General features: G+C 41.4%; 1 protein-coding gene across 4 annotated transcripts in view; it reads right to left on the bottom strand.

Moving 5' to 3' along the window:
- SYTL2 (synaptotagmin like 2) overlaps window positions 1-10295 on the bottom strand; it is a 47097-nt gene extending 36802 nt beyond the window's left edge. For all 4 annotated transcript variants that reach the window (XM_050891913.1, XM_050891922.1, XM_050891931.1 and 1 more), the window contains exon 1: window positions 9857-10295. In XM_050891913.1, coding sequence (XP_050747870.1) covers window positions 9857-9957 — 101 coding nt within the window. In that variant the 5' untranslated portion in view covers window positions 9958-10295. The remainder of the gene's footprint in view (window positions 1-9856) is intronic.
- Window positions 10296-12245: the final 1950 nt, after the last annotated feature.

The following is a 12245-nucleotide window of genomic DNA, read 5'->3' as shown; positions in this document are numbered from 1 at the left end:
GGCACGCAAGAACTTTTTACACAGATGATTGCTTCTCCCTTTCATCTTCTTTCCCATGTGTTATTTGTCTTCTCAGAACAGATGCTCCTTAGGGCTAGGGACTGGCTTTTCAGCTATTCGCACAGCCTGCAGGGCAGCAGAACTCTGACCCCGTTCGTGCTTCAGGGCAGTATGACAACACATGCCAACAGAGGTTCTCTAGCGGGAAGGTATTGAGTCACAGGACAAGTATTCAATGCCCTCACCCTGTTTGATTCAACCCTTTTACCCCAGACACTACTCACTCCTTTTCCCTTTGTATTTAACCACTGAAACTAGGGTGTGGTAGGAGACCTTTACAAGTCAGCTCAGACCAATAAATCGCTGCAGAAGTGGACAGGATCCCAGGCCTCTCAGCTGTGTCAGCCTACTTACCTGCTTGTTGGACTCTCAGATCTGCAACCGATTAACATCACATAAGCAGGACAGAGGCATAGATTTGTCATGGCTCTAGACTCATTAAATGTCACCCATGACCAATGCAGCTGTCATTTTGGCTGGAAGCGAAGGTCAGGCATCTTGCTCCCACCCCTGCTTGCTGCCTATGGAAGTTAGTGTACCTTAACTCCACCAGCTCAACAGGCCTTCTAGACTTTGGGAGATAATTATGCTTGCTAACAAAGGTATAAACATGCTCTCAATTTACACAGTACTTCCTTTACAAATGACCTGTCTGGCTGATAGGGCTTGTATAGTCAGAAGTGACAGAGGCTCACAGCAGCTGACTTAAACTACTTTTGCCTTCTCTTCTCATCCTGATAGCATCCCCCAGCCACAAATAAAGAAGCAGATTTCCATTCTCAGAAAGACAATTAGTTCTGGGTCTTGGCAGGGGAAAAAAGCTTTTAAGAAGCCTGCATTCACCAACACATCATAGACTTACTGCAAAAACAGCTGCTGAGGTTAAAAATGGGAATTTTTACAATGCTGCCTGAATTCTCAAGCTCTGCTATAAGCAGGCCTTAGCAGTAATATCAAACTGCTTCCACTGTGTGGGCCTGTTTCACTGCTAGGCCTTAGATTTAGATTGTGGTTTACCTTGAAAGGAATTGTGGAGAAATCAGACTGCAGCCATGGTTTTCCACTGCTACATATGCCTCCCGGCTTCTAATCCTGTTGTGGTGTGCTAACAGTTGATTCTATACCAGCTCCCCAGTCAACAGAAAGGCTAAACAAGTTGTCATTACATTATTTTCCTCTTGGTGACCAAAGAACTAGTAGGCATCCAGATTAAGATTCAGATTGCAGGCTCAGTTGCCAGGTTTGCAGTTAGGAGAAAATCCAATAACGGCTTTACATATGATGTAAGCATGTATTCTGGAGTCCCTCAGTGGTCTGTTAAAATGCCAGTTAGCCTATGTTGCAGTTTTCAGAGTGAAACAGCCTAATATTATAGTAAAGCTAGTGCCGGTTTCTTCTATAGGAAGATTAAACTCAAGAAAATGAAGGTACATAGTTAAAAGGAATTCATTCTAAAATCCTCTTTTAAAATAAGCCTGAGTTCCCCCATTACTTAATAAGATTTTTCCACTATGCCTAGGTGAAACATTTTTGATGGCAAGATGACAAATTTTTCATCCCACTAGGGCATTAAGTACATGCAGGATTACACCGAATGGGCATACAAAGCAACTGTCTGGCACTCTGCAGGCAAACTGAAAATCTATACATGTATTAATTGGGTTGTTTCTCCCCACCTCTGGAACATCTGATAGTGGGCTAAGTCACATGGTACCACTGTAAGGCAGGAAATCTGCTCTGATATAATCAGTCCCTGTCAACTTTCCTATCAGCAAATCCAGAATGGTTTATCTTAAGCTTTGTAGGCTAGGGTAACAGCTCATTGCATGTTAGGGTGAAGTGATAATGACTTATGTTTCTTTTTTTGAAATAACAGTATCTAGCCATACATACCTGTATCTAAAACTGTTCAGCTACACCTCCTCAGTGTCTCTAATTCCTTCCCCTGTACCCCCCTTATTCATAGTCCATATTACAAACCACCACAGAATTTGCGAGATGTGACAGCTGACAGCTTAACTTCTTTTATTGCCTTATTCCTCAATCAACAGCTTAAACTGAGCTTTTCGGACAGGAGAGTCTGTGTGGTGCCAGCACATTCTGGGAATTCTTGTGACAAACTAAGAAGCATTTAAATCAGGGTCTATGTTCGGCTCAGAGACAGATTCATTAGCGTCTCACACGCCCTATTCTGTACATATGGAAAAAGCACCCCAGTGACTGGTGGCAAAATAAAGGCTTTTTAAAGCCTGACACCACCACCTGATCTACAAATTCACTTCCAAAACCTCCCTCCTCCAAATGAAATACCAAATGAGTGGAGAAGGTGGAAGGAGAGACACTTTTGAGGAATTTATCCTCAATTCTATTTGCTGCAAGCATAACAAACTCCAAACCAACAAAAAGGCAACAAATGATTTAGGTTCTGGGTCACCTTCCGAACATAGACAAGATAAACTTTTTGTAGTATCACTTATGCAAGAACAGGAGTAAAAGGATATTAGACCACGCATTATAAGTGTCAGACTTGCTGATTAGATTTTTTTTTTCCTTGAGAGTGGGAAACAGCCATAAAAGGTTTACAAGGCAAAAAGAGTAATTATTTAAAACATTCCACTTTGCATGAGCATGCCTCTTTAGTCTGCACATATCTAGATAAGGTATAGGAGGAAAAAAGTCTGTTCTGGTATTTGTTAGAGATCTACACCCAAAACATTTGTAATAGGCAGTCCCAAATTGGGAATACGGATTATTCCTTTTGCATGGCAGCTGCACATATATGACTTTCAAAAAAATCAGTTACTATTTGATTGGTTTAAGCAATAAAGCAATAGAATTTTAAACTGGTTGAGGGCTATACTAGGAAGAATAAAGCAAACCAATGAGGTTATGCAACCTTTCCCCATCCTTGTCATCATGATACCTCATCAGCAGCACCTCATTAATTCTTGCCTTTGGGGTCTCTTTGGATAGCGAGGTTTTGGGTAGGCAGAAGTAGGTGGAGACATGAGAAAAAGGCAGTCTAGTTCTGTTTGTAGTCATGCGTGTTCTTCCATTTTACGGCTGTTCACAAGTCTGGGTGTGTTAGGTCTACTAACAATACCCTGATGAATTAATCTCAGCTAGCATCTTGCTTTTGGATTCCTGGAGAACTAACTAGGCTGTAGTCAGCACAAGTCTTGATGACTAACAAGACAAACTGACACTTATTCTGAAGTCAGAAGGGAAGACAGACACATTCAGGCCTGGAGCATTAGAATGAATGAATTACATGCTCATAGGTGTGAGACAAGTCAATTGATTTTGGAGAGGAAGAAGTGAAAGCAGGCAGCTCTTGAGACCATTGAAATATGGTCTCCACCAGAATCTGGAACCAAAACTATGATCCCAACTTCTGTGCTGAGCAAGTGTCTGTGAAACACACTGACCAGATTAACCCTGCTACACATCATTTCTCTCCTAGAAGATGGCCACACGCGGGGCATCAGACTGGCATGTTGGCCCCATATTTCATTGAAACCATATATACATTCAACACTGAAGACGGGAGTCCTTCATTTTTATATACTTTTCTACTATGTCACCTGCAGTTAGCACTCAGACTTACTCTCCTATTAGTAGTTGCACTGTCAAGTTTGAAGTAAGCTTCATTTTACAAGTAATATGTTATAAATCATGTCATTCGATACTCCCTAGGCAGACACACAGAATATGTAAGTTTGTTTAGGCATTCTTACTGTATGGAAGCTTAACTTTATTCCATTCAGGAAATTTGTAGCAAGACTGTTGAGGTTACAGAGCATAGGAAGTAGGAGTCTTTCAAGGTCTGTCAGCCTTCAGTTTCTATTCGCTTCCACTTGTTTCATTTCTATAACAGCCTTCCACTGTTTAGGTTGTCTGGTTGTTTTAAAGGATTTGCATAGAGGCTCCCCAATGGCCTCCCCTCCCTCTTCATACTCAACCCAAGTAAACCTGCCATGATAAAAAAAGCCAACCAAACAAAAAAACCTTCACAATGAAGAAAGAGCTATCCTGTGACAATACACCTTTGGTATTAGAGTCAGCCTGGACAGCAGTACAGGATGACCTGAATCTGGGGAGGAGAGGTTGCTAGAAAGTACATGCATTCGCTCACAGGTTCTGCTCAGTGTTCCCAGTACTTTACAGCTTTAAAAGCAGGCATATAAAGCATAAAACCAGCCCTGATCAAGTGACAACCCACAGGACAGATACAAGCAAAAGTAAGTGAGCAGAAGAGCCTGCATCATAGCTTTCTTCATACTACCAGCAAGGGCATCTCCAAGAAATTGATGCTGTGCTAAAGAATATTTTGCATTTTAGGATTTCAGGTGAGCTACAAATCAAGAGTAATCTATTCTGAAGAAAAAGGCTTTTTTAAAGTACTTAAAAAAATACCATTTTTAAATTGCTAAAGCTAAAAAAGGAAAATACATATCAAGTTTCATTTATTTGAAAAAAGGTTGTTGCTGAATTGACATGCTGGATCCCCTCTGTCTTTGGCAATGGGAAATGCCTCTGAGTTGCTTTCATCTCATGCAACCACTATGCAAAGCCAAGCAAAGAAAGGAAGGAAAGTAGGGGCAGCAGGCAAGCACAGTCTTATCCTCAAGCTCCTTTGGGGGAGTACTCCAGGTTGTTCACAGTGTGATGGAGCTCTTTCTCCTTCAGCAGATCTGCCCAGCTAGAAAGAAATTAGTCAACTAAGGGCATGAGGAAAGAGCTTACAGGATGTCCCTGATTTGGCTGAAGGCAATCTCCAAGCACACACACTCATGTATACACTTTGACCATCAGCACATTATACTTACTAACAAGTAAGCCCGTTAAAAGTTTATCAGAAGTCCCTTGTACGACCACTAGACACAGGTATATGATTTCAGAACTACTTATAAAAATAGCATGAGTTTCAATTAATAACAATTAATTTCTATTTCTCCTATAATGTCTGAGCAGTGTGAGAGCAGATTCTGTTTGACAAAAGATACTAAGACCTCTCAGTCTGAATTTTCAGCAAAAGAGTTCAAGCCACCTAATTCTTAGTCTCTTACAATAAATCAACTTAGAGATTTTTTTTATCACCAAGGGTAGAGTTAATTTCAGATTAAAAAGCTTTGCTCATATTATAAGCAAGCTCCTTGTTGACACAAATGTATGACCTAAAAATACAAGAATTAAATATGCCGCAAAGCAAGTTTAGTTTTTTAATGTTTTTAAAGCCAGCTCCATAAGAATGGTAGGCTTTATTTTCTTATTAGCAGCACTTGCTTACTACTAGACTAATTTGAATCCACCAAGGCTTAAGGATAACATCAGTAACCTGATAAGAACCTCAGAATCATGTTGCTAGAGGGGATGCTCTGACAGGATCTTAACATATCCTTAGCTCTAAATTTAGAGAAAGTTATTGTTATTTGTGGCATCCCTGATCCAGAGCCCAAGCAAGCTTTCAAAAAAAAATAAAAAAATCAGTGTGGATCAGAAGAGATAATGGCCAGCCTAAGAGACCTCAATTAGACACACAAAGTGCCATTCTGTTTACTGGTCAGGACAGAATGCAGAGCACACAAACATACTGGGCTCTTGCCTTGCCTGTAAGCCACACCTCTTCCACGTGTTATTTTTCCATTCATTTACAGATGCCCAAACTTTTATCATGAAGTAGTGCAAATGATATATATTAAGGAGTTTATAAGAAAAAGGGGTGGAGAAGTGGTAAAATGAACATTTTTGCAGATTTAGCTTTAGAAAGAGTCCCTAGGTATTGTATGGTAGTGAGAAAAAGAGTAATACTTCACAATTATGAAGTTATAATTGGTGCCTAGTTACCTAACTATGCAGACACTACCAAGCTGCTACAATAATTTGAGTGGATACCGAGGACACATTTTGAAAATTTCTAGAACGTTTGGAAGAAATACCCTGGAGGCAGAGTAGGAAAAATGGGTAATTCTTTTCAGAAACAAGAACGTTAGCTTTGACAGCACCTCTAAGACAGCGTCTCTAAACTCAGCTGATCTTCAATCAGCCCTTTAAACTTGAACTGGCACCCATGTTCATCTCCACCAAGAACCTTGCCTCTGTTACGCGCACCCTCAAAACTGTTACATCTAACAGAAAAGTATTTTATGAAGATTTTAAGAATGTATTCTGGTCACAGTCATTGAATGTTGTTTTCACACTACAGTGGTAAGTCCGGTTCCTCCAATGCCAATATTCAGCTCACCCCAATACCTTAAATATATCCCATCCTAAGAAACAAAAAACGCAAAAAAAGCCTTCCTTCTGACAGTCTACAATATAAGGAAAGCTGCCTTGAAAAGTGACTGAAGAGGATATCTGTTAAAGCTGAGGAAAATCAAAAAACCATTTACACTAGGGTTTCAACAGCCACGCGCTCCCACTGAACATCATGAAAAAGGTTAAGTGTATGTAGCACCCAGCAGAATCAGACCCCTGAAGCTTTCTCTTTTTTTGCAATGCCACACCAATGTATGTATTAAAGGGCTTTGGCACACGGTGGTCACCACCCACCACACAAACAACTCCACATCAGAATCTCCCCTATCATTAGCCTCCTTCAGTTTACACAATGAGCAAACAGTCCCAAGCACAGCCCACAGCAGCATTGCCAGGAGGTTCTGCTGGGAAGGGCCGATAGCCACAGCAGGGAACCCTGTCACAAAGGCGACCACAACAGCTTTCTGCCTCAGACACGCTGGTGCCAGGGGCCAGCCACTCCACCACAGAAGAGTCACCCAACCACAACCCAAAACTTCAGATCTATTTCTGTTCCACATTACTGTCTCCAGAAGGGGCCCCAAACTGTGTTAATTCTGAACTACACAACTGTAAAACGAGTTAGGGGCTATGCCAAAGCTACTGCCAGGAAATTCAATTATGTGCTTAGCCCACTCATTTGTTCAATACCCGAAACCCAGCTGGAGCAGGGTATATCAGAGATTCCTGGACAGGCATAAGGACAACAACAAAAAAATAAATCAGTCAGCAATATGCTGAAAAACAGCTTCTAGTCTTGACAAGCTGTCACTCAGCTCTTCCATTTTACACTGTTAATGGAAGCAACACTGCCATTCAAGGGCTAGCAGCAGCTCCCGGGGTAACGAAGCAAAGAGAGGCATCTTCTTGCCCTAGGAATAAAAAAGGATGCAGTGTCTTTCGATGTCCCTGCATCACACCCTCTTCTCATCTGAGATTTCTTCATCACCCTTTTGCCCATGAGAAGAAAACGTCAATATCCCCTTTCCTTTGGAACAGACCTCAGCAGAGGTCAAGGAGGACGCAGGCATGCTGTTCCCAAAACAATGCTGTTCCTAAAACTATCAGCCCAATTCAGACCAACACAAGAGGAGCCACAGGATGGGGCAAACACCTATTACAGCACTCAACAAACCAAGAATTAAAGCAGACTGCCTAAGGTGGCTGCATCGGCCAGTCTAATTAGAGTTTTACTACAGATAAGCAATATTAGGAGCTGTTAGCAGAAAAGGGACTTCATCAGGTGATTTGTAAAATTCCACCAGGAAGTTGCTCAAAGAGGATTCTGTCGTGTTACCAGTTTGTCCATGCTCCAGGAACACGGCACACAGACTCCATAGACGGAACAGATTATTAGAACACCCTTCAAACCTCAGAATTTCTTCTAGAGGGAAAAAGATCGCGTTAAAAGACTTCCATTATATACACATACAAACAACACTTTGTCAGAGTGTGATGTTTGTATGATGACATTCGATCCCAGCTCTTGGAATCTTCCAGGTGTGCGAGGCTGTAGAAGTCAAACTAAAATATTACATCTCCTTGGCTCAAGATATAATTCAAGTAGTATTTTAATAAATAATACATAAACAGCAAGCTCCGTGTGCCACATCTATGCAGAAAAATCAGTTTCAGATGTAAGCTTCCAGATTCTCACAAGTTATAATATTCAGAAACCAGAAGAGACATTTTATTGTAGAAACAAACATGCTGATTACAGGCTGCTACAACCTGCAGTCCCTTGCATTTTCCACCACACCCTCTTAAACTAGAATTACAAATTACAAAAGCAAAGTTATACAGATAAAAATACTTGTCGACAGCCCTTTCAGACCACTACTGAGAGCGGCTTTTTTGATTTTTCTGTTCCAGGAAGGGTTCCTTTCCCCAGATACTGTTTTCAAACTCACATCTACAATTACTTTCCCTCAGCACTTTCAGACCTGTCACTGTTGTACCATTCCAAGACTAAAGTCAGTATTTTCCTACCTACAGTAAAGAAAAGAAAATGCCTGTTCTGTTACAGCAAATTCAGTTTTCTGCTTTTTTGAAGCAGGAGACAAAACTATGTGGTGAAAACATCTCCTCCTCAGGTTGCACTAAGACAGTGGGGAAAAAACAATTGGGAACATTGCCTGTAATGATTCTACCTTCAGTCTTCAGTGAAGCAAATGCCTTGAGAGGAGAAGCCTTTTCAACCAGGAGAAGCTAAAAGTTTGCCCTTTATTGCTCTTACACTGAAAGGAGCAAGAGGAATAACTCAGCAACATGCTGACCAAACAACCCCAAGGCTGCACAAGCATACGCAGCAAAATGAACACTGCTCTTGGGGCAAGTGGCAGGCTGCCATTTCATTTGCTTTAGGGTACGCCTACACAGAGGGCATTTGTCAAAAAATATTTCTCAGCAGAAGAGAAGCATCACAGATGTATCATGGTTGGAATAATTTCAAAACATTTAAATAGGAAGTACATGTCTTCATGAGGAAGATCACAATGAGAAAGAATTCCAGAGAAGATCACTGAATCAATGAGAGAAAATCCTGCTGCAGCAGAGACCTGTAAACATCTATTTGTGTTACAGTACTTTGACCTTTCAGCATCTAAGGCTCCGTTTTTCATTATTCGGCCACTTGTCATTTTCTGTACCCTGTAATGGATACTTTCCCTCACACTGAAAAAAAAGCCTGACTACTAAAATCCTCGTTCTTGAGCAGGTAGCTATCTATATTAGCCGAAACCACTATTCAACTGCTATTTGCACCTGTGTAGATGGCTTTCTCAAAGTCAAGTCATCCGGGCAATGTATCATTCCATGCATACATCTCTATTCATGGCAGTTATGCTAATAGTAACTCCAGGAAAACCTCCCAGCACACACAGCACTCCATAACACCACCACATTGCTCTGCCTGTGACACCACAAAGAAAACAGGGAGCAATTTTCTGCTTTAGCCACGGATTGCAAGGACTTGTCTTGGCAATGGAGCATAGTGTTGGTACCTCCTCCAAACTGCAGCTCCAATGCTCCACGTTTGAGGTATAACTTCATCATTCAGACATATCCGTGACTGCATCTATACTGACTTTTGTTTGTTTGGTGCACTAGTGCTCTTTTTAAACCAAATCCCCCTACTTATTATGCATTAGTTCAGTTTGCAGAGGTTTTGATACTTGCAAACTGAATCCTTTTCTGAGGAAACCAAGCCAGCTGCATATCAAGCCAGATGCATACCAAGGGTGCTTGGCCCCTTAGGGAATTGTAAGGGTCCAAATGAACAGTTAGTCTTTTGGCCAGTAATGAATCATTTGTGTGGTAGAGGCATTTCATCCAGGGACTATACTAAATCTAGTCCAGAGTAAAAATCTACAAACCACATATACTGTGGAATATGGGGGCCCCAGCAACAACTGTTTTTATCTACTTCCGTGCTCTGAATAACTCGGTATATGAACTGCGTAGGTCTTCCCAGGACAACCCAGGGTGCTAGATCCCTTACCTGACTCTCTCTTCTTCAGCTCTTTTAAGCTCTGCATCCCGTTGCAGCACCTTCATTATTGCCTCCTGTTCCTCCTCTGTTAGGAAGCTTAGGTCAATCATCTTGTTGTGCGTGTAGGGGCTGGTAAAGTGTCCAGGAAGATCTTAAATCCTGCTGAGGAGGATAGTCTTGTGGTCCACTTTAAAGGTATAGAACGAGAGAAGTCTTTTTCAGCAGGCACTGAGAAAGCTGGACCAGGTTACAGTCAGTAGTTTAAAGAGCCCCGAACGTTGCTTTCCTGCAGTAGAGTATGTGCACGCTTCCCTAGATGAGAGACTTTTGGGAAAGTGTTGCATTCCTGCTCGCCATCGCAATGATGTCTTCTGAGCTTGTCCTCTCAGCTCTGCTTCCTGGAGTAACAGTTCATTGACCCAGCATATCCAGTGTTTAAGAACAAACAAAACATCCCCTAGAAGAGAGGCAAGGAAGAACAAGCTGTAATATCAGGGATCAGGGAAGTAGATTATGTATGCATTTTTAATTAAAAGAAACAAGTTTTTCAGTGTGATTAAACTACTTTGTGAAGTTCAAATGGTCACTTCGAGTCAAACCTGTTTTACAGGCCTCTTGAACAAGGTGGCCATGAAAATATATTCCTTTCCAATATGAAAACTCACACCCTAAAACACAGAATCAAGTGTCATTCAAATGACAACATTTTAAAATAAGTGCATTTTAAGTTGTCCTTTAAGTCAGCAGAACAATTTGGAGGAGAGGGAAGGGGAAAAAAACCCAAACAAACCAAAAAATAAATCAAGAACACTTACCACATTCCTTTAAAGTAAAAAAGAAAAACGTGTAGTCACAAGTATTGACATTATATTCAAGAGCACACAAGAAATGTGTGTCTATGGCTGTCATACACAGATAGACAAGAGCCAGATATCTCAGAAGAAAAATCCACTGCTGCTTGCAGCCCTGATTCACAGCAAAGCAATGGACAGAGGGAGGCAGCCCAACATGCATCCACGGTGTTCACCTTCTGCCAGCGTAGACTTGGATCACATCCATGAACTTTCTTCACAAGGGCTAGAAGTTGGATTTTGTTTATTTAAAGAAAGATTGCCTGAACTCCAGGAACAGAAGACTTAAAAGGAAAAAAACCCAACCACTTGGGTTAAAATTCATGAGCTTGCCATGCTGGTTTACTTATCATTAGCACATTTCTAGGACACCATTTCTGGCAAGTCACCAACAAAACAGAACAAAAGAACCATCCCATTAGGACAAGCCATTGAACTTTTGGACCCTACTCCACTCCTATCAAACTGCGTGCCTTGCCCTCCACACCTGTCTTCCCACTCCAGGTCTTCAAAGACTCCTTTCCCCTTTCAGGAGATCAGAAAGGCAGCAGTTATCACAAGCCCTGGAGGAAAACTCCCGAGGAAGCCGTCAGAACCCTGCCAAATGTAACATGTTGCAGCAGGGAGATGGGAGGAGGCTGGGAATGTTAGAGGAATTTGTATGCTCCAGTTCAAGACTTAGGGAGCACGTTCTCAAATTGGTGCAATGCCTCTTTCTGCAGGATTTTGTCTTCTATTTGTAACAAAAATGTGTATTGCTCATAAAAGCTTCTCATGTGCTACTCAGAACTAAAAGCAACAGGTTTAAGAGATTATTTCCTCAGAATCCCCTCAAACAGGAAATCTGTAACAGACTTTTCACCAAAATACTCTTTCGCCCAAAATACACAACACTTCTCACTGAAAGGTCAGGCACCAGGTTTGCAAAGTCAAGTTTCTTACAGTAAACCTTTTAAACTTTCTAGAAGCTGCTGTTAGCTGCTGGATGGAGTCAGAACTGCTATGTCTTTCTGAGTAGGTACCTTGAGGTCAAGAAGAAGTGAACCATTTGAGTCATTTCCCTTCCCTTTGTGCCAGCCCCTGCTTTGGGAAGGAAAGTCAGGGTATCTATGGTCACCATAGGCTGTGATACAACTTAATTTACAAGATATAAATGTAACTTTTACTCAAGACATTTTACCACTAATAGTGTATAATTATGTCAGGCATATGATCCCATGTAGGCCCAATCACTGTCCTACAGAACATATAGAATAAATGTGAAATAATTTCTACATAACCATCTTGAGTATGTGGAATTGGAAGTCATGCGGTAACATGAACCTCACTGCTTTATACAAACTAAACTGCATTTACAAGCAGTAGTTTAAAATACTGTTTTGCCTCTGTTTTATAGATCATGGTTCCAGAGGACTATTCACTTACAAGGCAAGCCCAACTGTCAAAGACAAAACCCTCTTCTTCAAAAAAAACCCTCTGAGGAATGGGGGGGAGGGGGAGTCCGCTGTATCTAGAGTCGAGTCTCTTAGTGCCTCAGGGTTACAGCA

Source organism: Gymnogyps californianus, chromosome 1 (assembly GCF_018139145.2).
Source record: "Gymnogyps californianus isolate 813 chromosome 1, ASM1813914v2, whole genome shotgun sequence".
Lineage (NCBI taxonomy): Eukaryota > Metazoa > Chordata > Aves > Accipitriformes > Cathartidae > Gymnogyps > Gymnogyps californianus.
The sequence above is the reverse complement of the archived record's forward strand: the minus strand, read 5'-3'. Positions and strand labels throughout refer to the sequence as shown.